General features: G+C 42.3%; 2 protein-coding genes across 3 annotated transcripts in view; one reads left to right on the top strand and one right to left on the bottom strand.

The window, feature by feature from the left end:
• Positions 1–6,710, bottom strand: part of MED15 (mediator complex subunit 15) — a 36,614-nt gene extending 29,904 nt beyond the window's left edge. Inside the window, exon 1 of the mRNA XM_083803868.1 lies at positions 6,371–6,710. The gene's annotated coding sequence lies outside the window, so the exon portion shown is untranslated. The remainder of the gene's footprint in view (positions 1–6,370) is intronic.
• Positions 46–17,544, top strand: KLHL22 (kelch like family member 22). 2 transcript variants are annotated; one of them, XM_083803898.1, is made up of 8 exons: positions 46–205; positions 1,130–1,240; positions 9,113–9,382; positions 10,302–10,467; positions 11,693–12,411; positions 13,549–13,741; positions 15,141–15,374; positions 16,387–17,544. In XM_083803898.1, the coding sequence occupies exons 3-8, from the start codon at positions 9,156–9,158 to the stop codon at positions 16,762–16,764; spliced, it is 1,917 nt and encodes a 638-aa protein (XP_083660024.1). In that variant the 5' UTR covers positions 46–205; positions 1,130–1,240; positions 9,113–9,155; the 3' UTR covers positions 16,765–17,544. The 2 variants fall into 2 exon arrangements, with proteins under 2 accessions (XP_083660024.1, XP_083660025.1); XM_083803899.1 differs by having other exon boundaries at positions 48–205; positions 9,130–9,382.
• The last annotated feature ends 3,216 nt before the right edge of the window (positions 17,545–20,760 follow it).

Raw genomic sequence — 20,760 nt, 5'->3', positions numbered from 1 at the left:
CCCGGCGCGGGGCACGCCGGGAGTCGTAGTCCCGCCGCACGCCCCCTCTCCGCGGGAACGGCCCCGGCAGCCCCGGCTGCGGCTCCCCCCGCCCGGCCCGGCCCCAGCCGCCGCCGCCGCCCCTCCCTCGGCGGGCGGGCGGGGCCGCGCCGGGTTCCGGCGCACGGAGGCGGAAGCCGCTGGCGGAGGCCGCCGCTGTCCCCCGGTAGGTGGCTGGGGGCGGACGGGGAACACGGGGGCGGCGGCACCGGGGGGGGGGGGGGCCCGGCCCGGGGCGGGGGCTGAGGGGGGTGCGGACGGCCCCGGGCCTCGGCACGGCCCCGCCAGCTGCGGGGCGCTCCCGGGGAGGCCGCGGTCGGAGCCGAGCTGCCGGTGCCCGGGGGAGGCCCCACCGAGGTCAGCGGGGGCGGCCCCACCGAGGCCCCCTCCCCCGGGGGTTGGGGCGAGCCCGGGGTCGGCGGGGGCCGAGCTGCCGGCAGGGGACGGGAGGGCAGCGCAGAGGTGCGCCTGAGCCCTCCTTCAGCCCCCCCCAGCGCACGGCTGACCGAGAGCCAAACCCCTTCTCTTGGTGGTGTGAGACTCCAGGGAGCTTCCCCTCTCGGTAAAAGCACCTGCTCTGTTTTCCCGATATGACAACGTTTGAGTTACAAGGGGAGGAAAACCCCAGGTCCCCCCAGGAACAACTAACAGGGTGAATAGTGCAAATTAATTCCTGCTTGCATTAATTTCCTGTGGAAAGCCGAGCATGGAACATGGTGCAAGAGGCCTCTGCTCGCACTCCCCCCAGTCCCTTAATTGTTGCAGTTGGCACAGAATTACTTTGTGTCCCCCCCCCTTCCTCCATGTATTTCTGACAATAAAAAATTCATGATGTGGTTGAAGTAGCTCAGCAAAGCAGCCCTGCCAACTAGCCAGGTCTCAAGATTCACAGGACATGGAGCATTGGGTAATTTATAGGCTGGCGGTTCTGGCATCGTTATTACTTGCCTGATCCTATGGAAGCTTTATTTAAAAAAAAAAAGTGTCATTCTTCAAATTATGGAAAGGTTATGAGGGGTTTTTTGGAGCTTTTTCTGAAAGTTCTTGGGAAAATTAAAACAATTTGGTCAAAAGAGCATATCCCTTACAGACCTGCCAGATCTCTCTGGACGTAGAACTAAACATTGAGGACTGCACTTCCTGCCCAGTCTGGAGAAAGCTGGAGCCTTAATGGGAGGCCACTTCTTTTAAGATTGGACAGGTACGTGATGCGTGAGCATAGCTGGTTAACTCCTTCCTTCAAACACAAGCAGCAGCTCCATCCAAACCAGAACATTACTATTGAAAGATAAAGATGAGTGTATCCAGCAAATCTTGTTCTGAGATTAGTAACAAGAAAAAAATGGCAAGAGATCACCAAACTCTTAGAGATGACAAAGCCATAGGAGAAAACATTTTAATGTTCCTTACAATTTCTCCTTGGTAGCATTTGGGCCATAGGTCACCTCTGCAAAATACATCACTTATCAGTTCCATGAATTTGGGTAAGTTGCAAGAAAGAAAGAAGTTCGCAATTCATGGATAAAGCAAAATATTCAAGTTAGAAAGCTCATGCTCTTTAGGTTACGCTGGGGGGGCACCTCTTTTCACATATTTATATATAAATATACATTTTATGGAAGTTTTGCTATATCCATTTTAAATGAGATGTTTTGTTTTCAGTGTGTCTTAGAAACACCTTGTAATAAGCTTGAAAAAACAAACAGATGTTTGCTTCTGAAAGGAATGAATACCAAAATTCATGAGACGACGTGGTTTGCAGAAGCCGTTTCCCAAGCCACGCCTTTAGGTTTCCTCCCACACCTCAAGTGTACTACCAAGGCTAGAAACTGAAAATGACTCAAAATCAGCTCAGAGGAATGTGCTTGCACATTTCCACTGGTGCTTAAGAGAGAGATGGTGTGTACAGACCTAGCAAAAGCATACCTGTGATCGCTGCGTGTTCAGAACTGATGTTGAGGTGTTTTATGGTACCAGATATCTTTGCTTCTTTCTTTCTATGGGGACCTCAGTCAAAAGCAAATGTTCGGGTGATTTCCCCAACTTGTAGAAGGTTCCTTAAGTGGAAAGGTATTTCAGGAAGAATTCTTTTTGCACAGTTTTGCATGCAGAGGGATAGTTCTAAAAGAAGTATTGCTAAGCAAAGCTGCTGTTTTTCTTTCAGCCCTCCCCTCTTCCAATTGTTTTGAAAAAGCATGAAATTGGCTTGTCTTTTCTACACAATGGTACACTCAATTGTCTTTGTAGTGAACAAACTTACAAGTGCCCATTACAAATTATTATCTAGTTGATGAATTATTCCAGTATTTGCACTCCAGTTAAATCAAACAATAGTTTTGCTTTTCAATTTACATTGTTTGTGGTATTACATTTGTCTTCTGAACTATTTTGGCAGGCACCCAGCTGCCTCCCCTCTCTGCGCACTCCCTGACTAGTTGATTTATTTGTCTATGTGCCCTCTGCCCTGTTAAAGTTCTGGTACCTCGCCTGGTTCTGCCTATTTACAGTTGCAATCCCTGATAGTCAGCATAACTAGTATTTTGCTCTAGTCTTGTACCTTGCTTTCTTGTCAGACCGTCAGCTGAAGCCTGGCTTAGATCCTAATTCTTCCTACTCCCTTGGGAGAGATGAAGGTGTAGGAAGCCTTAGGGAATGGATTTTACATTTCCTTTAACGCACTCAGGCTTCAGTGGGTATGATCCATTGGAATCACAATCAACGTGCCATACTGGTTGCTCTGCATTAGAAAAAACTCTGAGGCTGGCTTGCAAGAATGAGTACAGAGCTGCAAATGGGGGGAGGTGGGAGGAACTCAGCAAGAATGGACTGAGAGGAACCATAGATTTCAACGGCAAAAGCAAAGTCATGCACCTGTGTCAGACTAACTTTACTTATCAGTATAGGCTGGAGACTGATCTAGCTAGAAGTCAGCTTTGCAAGAAAAGAAGCTGGGGATCCTGAAGGGCAGCAAGCTGAATGATTCAGCAGTGCCTCTTTCCTGTGAAGGGAGCCAGCGTCACATTGGCCTGTTAGCGAGAGCACAGCAGTAGGTTGTGGAAAATGATTATTTTCCCCTTTGCTCAGTGCTTGTGAGCTGACATCTGGAATACAATACCCAGCTTTGAGCTCCATAGCAAACAAAAAGCCTGTGAGTTCAGCGGAGGACCACCTTACAGGGCAGGAGCAGGTCCAAGGAGATACAAGCACATGCAAGGCAAGACTCAAAATCATCAAATGGTTTGGGTTTGTTCAATACAGAGAATAGCAGGCTAAGGAGAGAGTCAGTTGCTGTTTTTCAAGGTAATGGGTTGTTACAGAAAAAGACAGAGCCAGACTCCTATTTGTAGTGAACAGGTGAGGATGAGAGGCGAGTGTCCAATTGCAGGAATAGAAATTTGCACGGAATAAAGAAAAAACAAGTCTGATGGTCAAGCACTCGGTTTTCCAAATACCACCGAGGATGGCTCTTCCACAGTTGACTAGACAAGGCTCTCAGCATCCTGACCTGATTTTGAAGTTTTCCCTGCTTCAAGCAGGAGATGGGACTAGAGACCTCCAGCCTGAATTATTCCACAATTCTAAGAAAGCATCAGACCCCCCAACAGGCTTGAACCAACTGTCCGTATGGCAGTAAACTAAACAGGATTAGGATATCCAACACCAGCAAGTTCTGTTTTATTTTGGGCACAGCTGATGCACAGGAAAATATCACAATCTGCATAAGACACCTCCTCGTATAGAGATGTAACTTGACAGCCAGAAGCTCTTCAAGACAAAAATGTCTGAGTTTCCATAGAAACTCGCTTGGATACTCCCCCCATACCCAGCCATTTCTCTGCAGTAGAGCCTCAGGGCTGTCAGCACAACTGTACAAAACCAACAACAACAAAACCACCACCCACAGCACACGCTAGTAAGCATCACTGTCTGACTTGGATGCTAGTCAGAGAAGGAGCGAATACATACCCAGGGATCTGTCATACCCTGCAATACCAATAACAGACGCAGCACCATAAAGCAACCTACCCGCTGCCTAAAGCGCACGATCAGTGCACAGCATATCTCACCAAGGGCTGAAGGCTGAACATACCTGTAATGGAATTGGGATGTGCCCAGGACATGCCCAGACCCGGTGCTAGAAGGTGCTCCCAGGTACAGTACATCTTAAGGAAGCAGGACTTTGCTCTCAGGTTCAGGAAGGATACCTTGTAAGCCCTATGAATTACCACTCCCCAGGATGTTCTTTACTGGAGCAGCACACAAACACCTTGGCATTACAATTGCTCTGCATTCAAAACTCCAGGTGGGACAGACACTGCCTTCTCCAATACCACTTACAGTTTACTGGGCCTTTAACTTTTCCTTTCCCCATTCTAGTTGGGCTCCTCCATTCCTGTACCCTGTGCTCTTGAACCGATGAGGATTTTCAGCAAGCACAAGAGCAAGCCAGCGCACCAGTCTCTCACCGTTTTGCCAGTGGAATAATCAAACCACAACCTATTCCCTCAGCTCTTCCTGTCGCAGTGCCAGCCTCCTCCGTCACAGGCCACAAACCTTTAGTGTGAAGGCAAATCTGTCATCTGTCATCGATCAGAGACAGAATTTTGTCAAAACATCAAGCCACAGCTCTCATTGATAAACAGTTACTTCAGCTGAGTAATCAGAAACCTCACTGGACTCATACTTTTTACATGCAAGTATTCTGCAGAAGCAGGTTCTGGTAATGGAAGTTGAACACAAGGCAAACACACAGAGCTATCAGCAAGCCACCAGGATACTTAGCTTCCCCTGCATCCACAGCATATTACTAGAGACCACGAGTGACACAGGGAGCTTTGAATATAGTCTAGGAAATACCAGGAAACACTAATTTCCTTCAGATGCTTCTTCTGTATCTACCATTGGAAGGCATGGCTGCTTTCTCCTGGTTTCTAAATGGAGTCCAAGCACAAAACATAGAAAGTTTCAATCTATTGAGTAAGAGCAGTCATGTCTTGCTAGGTACCTTTGGGGTTTTGAGATTTCTGTTTTGAGGATTTTTTGGGGCCATGGAGGTTTTTTGTTTTGTTCTTTCATCTCTTTGATGTGACCAAACAGCAGGTCTTCCTACATTAGCATTGCCTACAGAAGCACACATGCTATTACTGACCCCATACATTTCCTTCCTCTTTACATACTAGATATTCAATTGTAATACCCCACTATTAGTCAGCACACTAACCCATGTCCTCTAAAAGAGGAGCGTAAACCAGCATAACTGCAGTCTCAAACACTTTGTGCAGCCAAATAAGAAAAATCTCTAGGCTCATTTTCTCTGCAGTTTCAAAGTGCTCGGAACAGGGACTTGCCTTCCCTTTTTTCTGGAGACACATCCCACAACACATGAGATGATACTTTTTTAAAAAAAAAAAATCTTTGCTACTGTTAAAGAAGAACAGCATAGTTCCTCATCCCTTCCACCTTTGGGTCAGTCCTGCAGCACTCAGCCCCCAAATCCCACTGTTAGCAGCTGCCCAGCACTGATAAACTTGCACAAGAGGAAAGGAAAGAGAAAATATTAGATTTCTAGGAACCTGGCTCAGTCATAGACCAAGTTTCTCAATAACAGAAGTAAAACAGAGAGGCCACAAGAACATTGTACAAGCAAGAAGCTGATGGTAGAGAGGCTCACACCAGAGGGAACTCAGCTGTATGGTTCCAGGGGCTGTGCACTTGCAATAGAAGAAAGGTACTGCCTACACCTCCTTCACTTCTGGGGGCAGATATGCTAGCCTATGAAAAGGGGGGTCTCCAGTCTTACAAGGCAGCAAAGCTCCTGAGTGGTGAAGAAGGAAGAATAGTAAATAGAAGGATTTCTGTGGCATGCAGGAAACCAAACAACCTGTTCTGTCCCTTCATTCACAGCTGTACTGATTGTATTACATTTAACTTTTTTTTTGAAAAAAAAAGGGGGGGGAAATAAAGACTGAACAAAATACAGTTTTGAGGAGATGGGGTTAAATTGTTTACAGTTAAAATCATACAGAAGTTATTCAGTAGAGTTCCTGGCTATTTTTAAGATTGACAGACACTTGTAAGGCATAACAATTCCTAGATACATGAGCAGTGATTCCCCACACCTAGCTGGCACACCACACACAACACAGCACGCTTCCACTGTTTGGGCTATCGGATTTTTAGGCAGTAACAAAGACACAAAGCACACAGGAGAAAGACTGCAGTTAGACCACACAGCCTGCAAAAAAAGACACTGTGCTAACACCAATTCCCCTCCTCAGCAAATTCATAGTCAGCACGGCATTCGGAGAGGTACACAAAACTATCAACTCACCAACACCACGCTTAATCCAGAAAAGCGGAATGCCAAAACACCCACACTTTTCTTTCAAAGGAGCCTACAACACACTCCCACTAACCTTGCTTCAACAACTGCCCTTCATAACTGTACCCACCCAAGCCCAGCTGCCTCTCGTACAGCTATTATGAAGCTGAGGGCACACAGTAATCAGCTAAATGAATCTTGCTGGCCACCCCCCACTCACTGTTTAATGGCTTTCCTTGGCTTTTGGATCAAAGAATAGGACTTAACCACCTATGTCAGTCAGACACCATAGATAAATACTGTAAATGTCCATCTTTAATTTTATAAGTGGGCAACAATTCATGAAAATCAGAGCAGGGAGAATTTTTCTAGAGTAGTCTCTTACCTTTGGTTAAAACTATGATAATAGACATAATTATTCCTGAGCTTTGAAGCCTGGTTTAGGAGAGCAGGTACCTACAAATAACAGGATATAGTTTTTCTGAGTAGCCACAATGTAATTAAAAAAGTCACGTATACACGTACATAAAGAGCTTCTGAGTGCTGCCAAGTTTTAGGCCACACACTATACCTCATCAGTAGTAATCCACCCTTTTTCCACAGCAGCCTCAGTAATCAACCAACACATCTGAAATTACTTAGCAACAAATAACTGTGGATGGCAGAGTACTCACAGGTAGCTCCAGAGAGGTGAACGTCCATACCATGGTGACACTGTGCTGCAAATGTGCACGGCAGCTCTTGTGTTGGTGGACAGCACTGCATGGGCGAACACCCTGAGGACAGTCCAGCTCAGCAGTGAGAGCCAAGATATAATCCAGGGACAGAATTTGAGAACAAGACGTAGGGACTGCCAAAATTCAGAAGACAAGAGCCTAGCAAATATGTAGGCTCAGCTGTTGACTAGCCAAAAATCAGTTGTGGAGGATGGTTCAATTGTACTCCCAGCAGCTAAATTTGACTACACTGGGCTTGCCACAAATCTGCTAGAAGGGCTGGCTTGTTTAGGTATTGCTAGTAGCTGCGGGATAACTCAAGTCCATATCTAGAACTGGAACTCAGATAAACTTCACTTCCTTCACTTGCCTTTCTTACAGTATTATCTCCATTGTCTCAATCCATCACTTTTGGTATTCCCCAGGAGCAAATCTAGTGATACAGTAATGTTTTGTCTGCTTTAAAAGCAATCATCTTATTTCTAGGAAAAGTGTCTACCTGTAATGAAAAAGAATCCATTACTCATCTCTTCAGCTGATGATGGATAGTTTCCCTGTATAATCGACCTGAATGTGCTTCCTAGAAGGTAGTCTTATCAGAGCTCCTTTTCTGAGCTCGCTGTCCTCGTTTTACTAGCAAAAATAGACAATTGTTAACATATATTTATTTTTTTTTAATTTTTTTTCCTTCACACACACCATGCAATGCCACCTAGCTTCCTTTTGTTTTGGACAGTGTAGGGTAACTTCCTTCAGGCAGTACAATAAATGTTTTTGTATTTCTTTGTGCTATCCATACAGCTCCTTCCTCGCTGACCATACACAGAATACTTTGCAGCACTTTGAGAGATTTCTAATGCTGCATTCACTGTCCATGGCTGGCACAATTAAACAATGGGTTCATTTCTTCATTGTTTGGATTTGTTGGGTTTGTTCGGCTTTTGCTTCTCTGACTGCTGATAAGCCCTTGTGACTATCCCCCGTGCCACTAAGCTATTTCCCAGAGCTACTGAGCCGAGGCTATTATAACTGTGCCTTAAGTGGCCATATCAGCTAAGGTATTTCCTTTTCCTCATGTGTTTTCATATGTGTGTGCGTGAGTGCTCTGACAACTGGATAGAATCTATCAGATCTAACTGCTACAACATCTCACATTCTTCAAAGACAATGGAAAGGGTAAATTAACAGGATGCTTTCCTGAAAGGGTAAATTACAGGATTTCTAAGAGAGAAATCATGAGATTTTGAGAGCTTAACCATAGACATGAAACAATGACTTCCAGCTAGCTTTTTACAGGCATTTCCCCATATGCTGTAGGGACCTTCCTGCTGTGTCAATGGCAGCAGTAGAAAGAGTTACAGGAGAGCCCTCTACAATGCCTATGCTAAAGGAAATACCTTCTCTCTGCAGGGATCCACAGTGAAGTAAAAAGCAGTTGTGGATGCTAGCTTGACGTTGTCACAATAAAGAAACTCACTTCAAAGCCTATAGTTTCATATAGTACTTTAGAGAATGGAAGTATGCTCAGCTAAGGAAAATAGCAAAAAACAGGAGAGATGAGCACTTTAAGATTCTGCGTTAAAATATCAAGAGAAGGACTGAAGTTGCAGTTTGCATTGCAGCAAAGTTACGCGAGGACATTAGGCAATGTGGAATTTGGCAAAAATTGTGACAGATTTGTTCTTTGTTATAAATGGTGTACAAATGCAAAGGAAACAAGGGGTTCTGGCTATGGGCTGGGAAGTGAAACTCTTGCTAAGAAAAAAAAAATCCCCAGATGCTACATACTCCTGGACTGGAAAACCAAGACTAAGTAAACTTGTTTGCAATGCCATGTCTTGTCAGTTTGGTATGCTGATGTATACGTTTCTATTTCCAAAATCATTATTCAGAATAATTTCTCCAGGGTAGAGCTGTGTTTGATAGCTCTCCACTGACTGAAGAGTTATTTGATTTATTTACTGTGACAGGCAGGGGTCAGAGGACCATTTGTAAGCAAAAGGCACAAACCTTTGCTGATTCTGTTGTCTCACAGATTTCATTCTGCTACAGCTGGTGGCTGAGCTTTTCTGCCTGGGATGGCGGAGGATCAGGAACTGACTCAGCCACACAAAGCTCAACTTGAGTCCTCCCTTCAGCAGCGCACCAGCAACACATACCGCAGTGCAGAGCACTCTCAGGCCTTGCTCAGTGGCTTGGTATCTCTTCGAGACAGCAGCATCCTCTTCGATGTAGTTCTGGTGGTAGAAGAGAAACCTATTGAGGCTCATCGGATACTGCTAGCTGCATCCTGTGACTATTTCAGGTACATTTCCAATATAGCAGTAATAAGCATGTGTCTGAGTGCAACACAAAACTGCAATATCCAAATCTTCTGTGGTAGCACACTTAGCATACTGCTTCCAGATGTAAAATCAGACCCATAAGGTGGAGCTGAATGGGTTTCAAAATACCAAGGTTAACTTTATTCATCTCTCTATTATGTCTCTGTAGAAATAAAACTCTTGTTAGTGCACAATGAGCTTACCTCCACTAAAATCACAGCCTATAATACTTATAGGTATATAAAGAGGAGAGGCTATCTTAATATGTGTCCTCTGCATAAATGCTGGCTTTTAACATATCTGTAGCATTGGAAGACTTTGCCCAATGTGGTGATTGGTTCCTCATACACAAGAAGTCCCTCAGACTAGGTCATTCCTGTGTTACATGCCTATAGTGTGCCTTGCCATCCATTAAACAAGGCAATCCCCGAGTCAGTTTGACTAGCAGTTTCTTAAACTAACTTTATTTTCATAGAGTAAACATATAAATCCCAAAGCAATCCTGACAAATTTGTAACTGCAAGAACTGCTCTAGATTAGAAAAAACTCCTACGGACTCAAGTTCCTCTGTTTTTCTCTTCTCCCATCCCTAGAGTGTCTACCTTTACCCCCTGATTACCCCTATGTTCTGGGTCTGTATTTAAATCCCTCAGCTGTGAACCGTACCTTTCAGATGGCCCCCACTGTTTTCCCACAGAATGAGGGGCATTACTCTTAGGTCCTAAAGGCCTGTACTTTTTATACCACTGACTTAGAGAAGAGGTAATTCCATAGAAGTGTCTGACTAGGATTTATCTTTCTGAATATTTTGTTATGTTCTCAGGACAGCATGAGATAAGCAAACTGAATATAGCTTCAATGCAAATCTGCCATAGCACACCTCATTGTCTCTTTTTACAGAGGAATGTTTGCAGGAGGACTGAGAGAGATGGAACAAGAAGAAGTCCATATTCATGGCATCTCCTACAATGCAATGTGTAAAATCTTGAACTTCATTTATACTTCTGAGCTGGAACTCAGCGTGAACACTGTACAGGAAACCTTAGCTGCAGCCTGTCAGCTTCAGGTGAGGTACTGGGAGATGTGACGAAAAAGAAGCAAGGAACAAAAGCAAGAATGAAAGAAACAGAAAGCATGCGTATCTGGTTGGGTGGAGGGCTAGGAGGTAAACGAAAGCATGGTTCCAATAAGAAGAATCTCTTTGGGATGCTGTATCCACTGGAAATAACTATGGAAGGGTTGGAACAATGAATGAGTGCTTGCACATCTTATTTGTGCTAGTGGTTTTATCGCTTACAAACCATTTTATCCAAAGGACTATTTTATAGAGTGTTCACTTACACTGATCAGCATGTGAAAGCTTCCCTAGAATAGTATACCTCTGACCTATGGTAAAGGACAGAGCTTGCAGCTCAGAAACTGTTGTGCTGCTCAAGCCTGCCAAGATCTTCCCCAGATTGAGTCCACAGGCGCATAACCTTCCCTGACCTCATCACTACAGGAAATCCTGCCACCATGGTTTCTGCACGAAGTGCAGAGTTTTTGTGAATTCAAGGCATTTTTTTTTCCTCTAATTTCCCCTGCAACTAACTGCTGCACAGGCTTTGGTACGAATCTTAAACTTTCTGGGTGCTTTGGTTGATTTCTGCACACTTAGCACCGGTTTGTTAGCAGAGAGGCTCTTGGACAGTAGTTACTTCTGTTTGCTAGTAGTCCTTCTGACAGATACAACTTCAGATTGTTCTCAGAAGACAATATGAAACACTAATTTTCCTCTCAAATGACTTCCTGTGCTCTTGAGTGATGCAGATATATTTGTTATAGTTAGTCTTTGATACGCCATGTCTGTAGTGCTCTGAGAGAACAACTTCCAGAGGCAGCTGTAAGTCTGGCTGTCACCATGCCCTTCGTGCTTTCTGTTTACATGACTGCCTCCTGAGCAGGTGTCGATGCCTCCTGCATCTAGGTGTCGTGCTAACATACCGGGCAGCCTGGCTGTCCAGTGTTCCATGTGCCCCAGAAGACACATTGCTGCTGCTGCACCTGAAACAAAACTCAAAGGCTTGAAGTAGTGTGGCTAGATCTGTGTTGTATTTACCTACGTACCCCTGTTGAATTGTTCTTTTTCTCTGGAGAACGGTGAATTGGGCAGAAGTAAACATGGTGGTCAGACTGTGAGAAGAGCAGCCTTCTTGTCCACAGCTTTCTTGCTCCTTCATGCTTTTGTCATGTCTCTTGAGCGTAAGGCAAATGGTGTCTGAAATGAAAGATTTTCTCTCTTTCTCTTGCAGATTCCAGAAGTCATTAAGTTCTGTTGTGATTTTCTAATGTCGTGGGTAGATGAAGAGAACATCCTTGATGTATACAGACTAGCTGACCACTATGACTTGAGACATTTGAGCGATCAGCTTGACTCCTACATTTTGAAGAACTTTGCAGCTTTCTCAAGGACACAAGTGTACCGACAGCTACCCTTGCAGAAGGTCTACTCCCTTCTCAGTAGCAACCGTTTGGAGGTTAACTATGAATTTGAAGTTTATGATGGGGCACTTTTTTACCATTATTCCCCAGAGCAACTGGAGACAGATCAGGTCTCCCTGATGGAGCCCCTTAAGCTGCTTGAGACAGTTCGTTTTCCTCTGATGGAACCCCAGATCCTGCAAAGGCTTCATGACAAATTAAGTCCATGTCCTTTAAAAGATACAGTCGCAGATGCACTAATGTACCACAAGAATGAATGTCTTCAGCCAATGCTTCAGAGCTCCCAGACACAGCTGAGATCAGAGTTCCAGTGTGTAGTGGGATTTGGAGGGATGCATTCTACTCCATCCATTGTTCTCAGTGATCAAGCCAAGTATTTGAACCCCTTGTTGGGAGAGTGGAGGCATTTTACAGCTGCACTAGCTCCCAGAATGTCCAACCAGGGGATTGCTGTTCTCAATAATTTTGTGTATTTAATTGGCGGAGACAACAATGTAAGTGGTTTTCGAGCAGAGTCAAGGTGTTGGAGGTAAGATAAGGATAATCCTGCTATTATTCTAATTTCCACCCCATTGCCCATGTCCGAGGCAGTAAGCCATTAGTGCAGTCCGTATGCTTGCTGGCAAAAAGATAAGAGCTGAACAGGAGTCTCATTGAAAGAAATCCCAGGAAATAAATAAATGAGCATCATAGCGAAGATTCCAGCAGTACTTACAGAACAAAGCCAAGCCTGGTTGGGTAGAAACAGCTACTCATTCTAGAGTGTTTTATCTGTAACCTCTTCCTTGTCGGAAGGGGGAAGTATTAAAGGTGTGGGAAGCAGTAAACTAGGATTCTTCAGAATCCTAGATTGTCTAGATGCTCTTGAACTAGGATTTCCCAGAAGTCCTCTGTATGGAGTTCTCATCCCAATACAAAGGGAGTTAGTTATCAAAAAGGATTTTTAAATAAAATGCTATTTTTGGTTGATTATTGAGAAAATTTGTGCACAGAAGCAGCATTCCAGGGTCCTCTTAAGTTCTGTGCCAGGAAAAAGAGCAGGAGAACGGAACAGTTTAGATCTTAATGTTCGTTACATTCCAAAAACAGATATAAGCCTTTTTGTCTTTATAACAATCATTTTTACTAGGTTTAGCTGAATTGCCCTTGTTTCGTGGCACACATAGTTTCACTTCAAAACCAGTTGTCGCTGTAGCTAAAATTTTCAGACCAGATAAACTTTTATCTGAAAAATAATCATGAGGCTCACTTGAAGCAGCACATATTTGGAGAAAAGAATCAAAGAAGCCACCAAATGCTTATGCCCCTCTTGATCTCTTGAAGATCCAGATTCAGTCTTCGTGATATTTTTAGAAAGTTTTACCTTGTAGAATGGCTTTGTGCAAGCAGAGATTTTGATATATACCTGACAGCTCTGTGGTGTAAGATAATAGAAACCCTAGGCTTCTATAGCATGATTGTATCAGCTAAAATACATCTTCTAAAAATAGACTAAAGGAACTTTGCTAATAATATAATGCTGACAATGCCAGATTTCACTGCACTTACAGCTGAGCTCAATTTCAACCAAAGACAGTACAGTAATCCACGTGTGGTGCTGTCTTGTATCCCAGAGATGATTCTTTGGCTGTATGAATAACTTTCTTTGATCCCATTCTTTTAAAAGGTATGACCCACGACACAACAAATGGTTCCAGATCCAGTCCCTACAGCAAGAGCATGCTGACCTCAGCGTTTGTGTTGTGGACAACTATATATATGCTGTCGCAGGCCGAGATTACCATGAAGACCTGAGGGAAGTGGAGAGGTATGACCCTAAAAGCAACACTTGGGAATATGTGACACCTCTGAAGAAGGAGGTAAGGAGTGCATTAGCCACAGACACTAAAGTTCCCCAATTCTCGATTTAATCTTTTTAGATGCTTTTCTCCTGTGTAGCTTTCAATTTGCTGATATTCAGATGGGAAGCAGTAGCCTCTGTATACAGAATAAACAAATACCAAGAAAGGAGAATAACAATATAGAACTTCCATTTTGAGGTTTAATGTTTATTTTTCCTGCTTTCTTTCTGTTTTTCCCTGCACCTCTTCTATATTAATCCTTAAAATTTAAAATTGAACACACAACCACTGGGAACAGGAAGTTTCCATTCCTCCTGGGGCAGGTAACCTATGAGTTACAGTAGTACAAGCTTCTCATTTACAGCCCTGACAACGTGCTTTGTTCCTGATCAGAAGAAATCATGCCTTAGTAGGAAGGTACCTCAGTGTTTATAGACTACTTCATTTTTGGACACAGAACTGAGATTGTGTAACAAGTTCTGGTGACAATAGCTTATGTCATGCACAATCACATCTCAATCAGCTAAAGTGAAACTATTACTCATCTGAAATATGTGAGTGAACAGCTATCTTTTGTTACCAGTACCATTTATCCTCCTAAAACAGCAATTGACAGTTGTGACCCCAGGAGCCAGGAAATGATGTAGTAACATGGGAATGGGGGTTATGAATGGAAAAGTTTGTTCTAAGGTCTAATATAGCTAGTAAAGGCAAGAATTTTCATTTTCAGACTGCAAAAGAGGAAGATAAACACAAATAACTGACAATCTTGGTTAGGGCAGAAAGCTAAGATCCTAAGTAATCTTTCAAGAAACTATACTGATTTCTACTAAACCTTTTAAAAGCTTTGGGGCAAATGACCAACACAATATTTGTGATTTCATAATGCTTCTCAGCTGAGAATCTCAGGACACCTTAAAAACATAAATATTGCCACTTTACAAAGGGGATGCAGAGGCAGAAGACAAACAGCTTGCACAAGGTGACAACCAATAAATATGTCAATGCTGGGAATATAAAGATCCAATTGAGTACTACTAAGTAGGATATATTGCATTGCAGAAAACATTGATTGTATAAGAATAATCTCCAGTGGAAACGCTTCCAAGTAGACGAGGGAGAAAAGTAATTGTATAAATGATCTTCTAACTAAGGAACAATAAAGAATGACAACCCACTGCAGTTCTGGAAGTCTTGGAAATTCTAGTGTAATTAATTAAGAAATACACACTTTCAGCATAATCACCTTGAAAGGGATTGTCTGTAAAAAAAAAAAAAACAGAAAATCCTTCCAGGTGTTAATATCTGCATAAGTCATGAAGAATGTCACCCCCTTAATGTCTATTCCATACTTTGAAGCTGGAAGAAATACATAAATGCAGACCTAAACTTATTGATTTCCTGCGTGGTGACACAGGTATATGCACATGCTGGAGCAGCACTCGATGGGAAGATGTATATTACCTGTGGGAGGAGAGGAGAGGACTATTTGAAGGAGCTGCAATGTTATGATCCAAAGACTGACCGCTGGGACGTTTTAGCAGATGGTCCAGAGAGACGTGCTTGGCATGGCATGGCTGCACTGCTAGGAAAACTCTATGTCATTGGAGGAAGCAACAATGACTCTGGCTACAGAAGGGACGTTCACCAGGTGAGAGCGTGTCACACCTATGTCTTTCTTGGAAGAGGCAATTTTTTACGGATGTTTGCACTCTGATGTAATGTCTTCCTCCTACTAAGTACACAAGTAAAATTGTCTGCCCAGCAATAGCACCAGCTCTCCTCCACTTAACCGCAGAACTTGCAATGATTTATTCACTGCTGCCAGTCTTGAATGCATTGTCCATCACACACAGCATTAAAGCTCTAGCACTTAGGATTCCCATTAATTTTAAAATATCTTTGATGGATATCATTCATTGGCATGCACGCACCCCATAATTAGCACATCAACTGAATTTCCTTTACCTTGTCTTCCCATGCACATTTTTTTCCAAGGAAAGGGCAATGAATGGATTGGATGGCAATTGTATAATGCAATTAAATATACAGTACCTGATGGGCAGTGACAGCTGGAGAGAATTTTCTTGTGTCTTATTCCAGTATCTAGAACTGCTAGAGACATGAAAAGAAAAAAAAAATGTAAATGCTCTTACAATGCCAATGAAGATAGAATTAAATCAAGTGAAAAGTGTATCTGAGTGTTAAAAAGGTGCTTACAAATAAATGGAGTTAGCCAAGGAGGTACCCAATGAAGTCTAAAACTTTCCAACATATGGTGCAGAGACAGTTTAGCAGACTTGTCATATTTGTATGTTCCAGCACATTTTTTCCTAATGCAAACAGATGCAGTATGTCTGAGCTTGTATTAGCATGCATCCCCATCTCTCACTTTTGTATACATTTTTTCAATGACATACAGCTGTTCCCACAGCAGCAGGGTCAGACGTTGTGATTCAGAGCTATATGGCAGCCACGCACAGTGTTTTCCACTGAGCATTGTACTTCTACTGCATGGTGATATGCTCCCTCCATTATCAACACTGTCGAAAGGCTGATGGTATCACATGGCTACGTAAATAGTTTGCCTTACGGCCAGGCTCTATCACTAAGATACAAGTTCAATTTTGACTAATCTTTTTTTTCGTTTTTTCTTTTTACAGGTTGCCTGCTATAGGCCAAGCACTGATCAGTGGACAAATGTATGTCCACTTCCTGCGGGGCACGGAGAGCCAGGTATTGCTGTCTTAGACAACAGGATCTACGTCCTGGGAGGCAGATCCCACAACAGAGGAATCCGCATGGACTATGTCCACATTTACGATGCAGAGAGAGACTGTTGGGAGGATGGACCACAGTTGGAGGATGATATTTCTGGGATGGCTGCCTGTGTCCTCACTTTGCCCAGGGCTATTTTAATGGAAACAGAGAAGTGGTTCTCAGAATGGCATGCAGACCGCATGAAGTATCACCTTGACCTTCCATCAGAAGTCATGAGCGTATCAGACTGGGAGGAATTTGACAATTCAAGTGAAGATTAGAAAATTTTAGTATTTATTTTTTTGCCAGTGGATGAGGAAATTAAGGCTTGGAGAAAACATTTAAAGATTTTATATGTCTTTCTTATATATATATATATATAAATCCATATTTAAAAGTTTGAAAAATAAGTGTTCTGCACAAAATGCCATTCACAGTCAATATCTGCTCTTCTGCAAGTGTTTTGCACAAAATGCCACTTACAGTCAGTGTCTGCCCACCTGCTGGAAAGCAGCATTTTTAAAGTAAACACAGAACTGCCATTTTCCCCCAGTTAAAGTATAGAAGTTTTTTTCCTTTGAAGGAGAATTCTCTCAACCCTCAGCATGGACAGAAAAAATGGCACAGAAGGCTCAGCTTGACTAGCTTTCCTTCCAGCTTTTAGCTTGAAATAGCTTTTTGATTTTTTTTTCTTTTTTGGTAATAAAACCTAGCCAGCTTAACTCAGGAAGGTAAGACCGAGTGTCTCCTTCCTGTGCCAGGTGTCAGACAGCCTGATTGGGTTTTCAGCAAGATTGAACATACAGAAGCAGGAACAGTAGCAAGAAAGTCTGAACCTCCATTTCATCTGGGCATGCAGCCATCCACATAACTGGGTTAGAGTCTGTGAACTGACACCCACTCCTGAACTTCTATACTGCAGGTTCTGTCAACACAGTGGAAAGAAGACTTCTAGAAAAAGCTCTCTGTACAGAATATGGCAATCTCATCATTCAACTGTCAGACACATTTGTTCACAAGCGTAAATTAATAAATCCTTGTCAGAACTTTTTTCTTTTAAACTACTGTCACAGTTTTATTAACCACGATGTGGAATCTAAAAGTTGGTGAGTTTAATTAGATCCCGTATTATTACATTAATATCAGTGAAGTTACACCAGCTTGGGAGCTATGCCAATTTTTTTCATTCTTTCACTATATACTTTAGAAAAGGATAAAGAGAGTAGAAATCAGTTTTCCTCAGCATAAGAAAATAAGTAATAAGGAGATAAGTAGAGGTATTGAAGATGCCACTCATCCGAGGCCCTGTGGGAGCTGAACTAATGACAGGAAAATAACACAGAATCACTACAGCTCAGAAAGATAAGGCATAGAAAAGCCTTCCTTCAGGAGACCTTAAAATAATTGGCTTCTGACTACCACCTTGCCTGACATTAGTTTAGAAGCTATTTGAAGTCCAAACCAGTGTGATACGGTATGGGATCCTTCTTCTCGGACGGGCAGGGAGTAGTCACTGCCACCAGAAAATTATGACAAACTGCCAAAAGCTTTTAAGTTTTATAGCAATGGAGTTGCAGGAGAGGGGCAAAACAAAACTGATGACCAGAACGATACGATACTAGTCAATTATCATCACATCATAACAAAGAGACACATTGGCCTGCTACTTTAGAGAAATCGAAAAAGTCCTGGATATTATCATCACATAGGGATTTTTGTTTATGGAAACAAAGATGATTTCAAAATGGATTTAGTTGACTCTACATTAGTAGATGGGGCTTCTAGAGAATATTGAGGATTTGCAGTCTTTTCTTGGGGTGGGGGTTGGACTTTTTTTCTCCAGCACTGTCAGTTTTTACCTCAATCTCTGAACCTTTGCCAATTGGCAAATAAATCAAAAGACCTGGTAAATGCAGGAAAACCTCACAAGCTTCCTCAGAAAATCCTTTTTGATAACAAACACTGAACTACACATGCAGTCTGGAAATACAGACTTTGTTACACTGCAATATTGGAGTTTGAGGACTCATATTTTGCCTACAGAGTTATTTTCAATGCATAGGAATTAAATGTAGCTCTCAGATATACGGACAGACCACTCTGGCCATCACAAGAACCACTCCTTCCAGACTGTAAGTGTTGCAGTAGCAATCTCTTTTCCCACAAACTCAACAAGCAATTCAAGACTTGTAGTAACTCAGGCCATGTTCCAGATCCAGCTGTTGTAGCTAAACCCAGGCACACAGCTCAAGTCTAACCAGGCTGCCTGCAGTGCGTTTTATATTTTAATTGGCACATCTCGACAGACCAGTGATAACCAATGTTTTTCAAGTCAAAATGTTTTTTAGCCTATTTCATGATATGAAAAAATGTAATCATTCTGTCTGGCTTATTTTCCTTTTCCTGTGTATACCACTAGAGGGTATTACTATTGCAAATAACCAAGCTGGTAGGCTAATTCTTAGGTTACATAGAAGAATGTAAGATATTTGTGACAAATTATTAAGCTATAGAAATGTCTTGCTTTTATTTTTTCTGGATTCTTCCCTGTATTACTCCTCTGGTGTTTGAATACAGATTTTCAGATAATCAGGCAATCAGTTTGTCCACTTATCAGTATATGCAATTTTTGATTGCATTATTTATTCAACGTTGCAGTTGGATGCTGTGCAAACCGAATCAATCTAAAGCTCAGAATGTCGTTATGAGGAAATAACTTTTCCTTAAAGCTGATTATATACCTTACAGAGGAGTGTTGCGTTATTTATTTAAAGTTACTGGTGTGATACATCTACATTACACGAATTAACCCTAAGGGCAGGTATTGTGTATTTGGATTTGTTAAAAACAAAACTTCATTTGCTTTCACCCCAAAAATTTAATCTGAGCATAATGTGACTGTTGAAAGTTACCAGATGCACTATCTTACTTGCATGTATTTTGTTTAGGTAAAAAACAAGGACGTTTAATTTAGGTCAGACCATCCTAGTCATCTAGCAGTTGCATGCTTTAGTCCAGCACGTACTTTTTCAAACCAACACATAGGCTAACAATAATAAAATTGCTGTGCTTTAAAATTGGCAGTTTTATCTAACTCAGCAGATATAAAGAGCTTTGTTCTGCTTGTTTACTGCAGTTACCTTTATAAAGAAATTGCAGGAGAAATTACAGATTGATATGCTGAGCTATGATTATTACTGATCTGTTTTCCTATCGAAAATATTACTTCAAGAACTTAACCTTCATTAGCCCACATAAACTCTGTGTTATCTCAAGAAAAACATGCACTCATAGGGAATTTAGCCTAACTCTGTTTTTTTGGTTTTTTACTGCTCTCCTAGATATGTTGGTCTTGTACCTTACGGTAAGAAGCATTCGTTTTCCTCAGTGACAGTATAGCACAAGACATTGTAGACAGATGAACAGTGAACTAAGAAAACTAAATTATTTCTGGTCTCTAAGAGCGTAGCCAAATAACTCCTCTAGAACAGAGTGATCAAAATACCAAAGTTTAAACTGCTGGTACAGTAGGAAGTCCAGAAGAATAACAGCAAGGTTTCTTGATGATCTATTTTCCTATTTCCTGCCAGCACAGAGGTAAAGCTGTAGAGGCATATTTGCTAGATTTGTAATTAGTGAAATGATATCCTGAAGTTTTTCAGGCTTCCATATTTGTACAAGTGATTGTAATTGCTTCAGTTTTTGTTTCATAAGTGCTTTCACTACTTCATTTCTTCTCCAGCTGTCTACCTCCAAATCCAACATATCCTCTCCCACTTCCTCTTCGTTTAAATTAGTATTGTTAATTTTGCCTTGGAAGCATACCCAGTACTTGATTAGAAAGAAATAATGATTATCATTCTATACCCTTGATGCAAGGTTACTCCTCCTGACCTGGAGACCAGCCACAGGCACAATTTATTTGGCATTCAGCACTACTGATGGGGGCAGAAGTTTCTGGCAAACGGAGGAAGAAGCAGCTGGGCATGGGGTAAGAGGGGCAGGAGCTACTCAAGGGAATATTCTGCCAACGGAGTTTTTATTTCATTAGCAGCTGATGCACTTTAAGAGATCCTTACCTCCTCAGTTGTACTGCAGCAAATATTTGGCTTTGCTCTGAGGGTAGAAGCTGCCAACGCCTAAGACAAAGAACGTAAACTTATTTATACATAATAAAAAAGTAGATTGGCGCCATTAAACTGTCCTAAAAATTTCAACATTTCTCCACTCTTCCTAAGCAAAATGTAGTTGTAGGGATGTGACATGTCTGAGATGAT

Source organism: Anser anser (genome assembly GCF_964211835.1).
Source record: "Anser anser genome assembly, chromosome: 18".
Taxonomy (NCBI): domain Eukaryota; kingdom Metazoa; phylum Chordata; class Aves; order Anseriformes; family Anatidae; genus Anser; species Anser anser.
The sequence above is the reverse complement of the archived record's forward strand: the minus strand, read 5'-3'. Positions and strand labels throughout refer to the sequence as shown.

What these genes read in the sequence shown, in the direction of transcription:
- KLHL22 (XM_083803898.1), top strand. Translation starts at nt 9,156, where the DNA reads ATGGCGGAGGATCAGGAACTGACTCAGCCACACAAAGCTCAACTTGAG. An exon ending in CTGCAGCCTGTCAGCTTCAG is followed by an intron (nt 10,468 to 11,692) that starts GTGAGGTACTGG and finishes TTTCTCTTGCAG; the next exon opens with ATTCCAGAAGTCATTAAGTT. An exon ending in TGACACCTCTGAAGAAGGAG is followed by an intron (nt 13,742 to 15,140) that starts GTAAGGAGTGCA and finishes GTGGTGACACAG; the next exon opens with GTATATGCACATGCTGGAGC.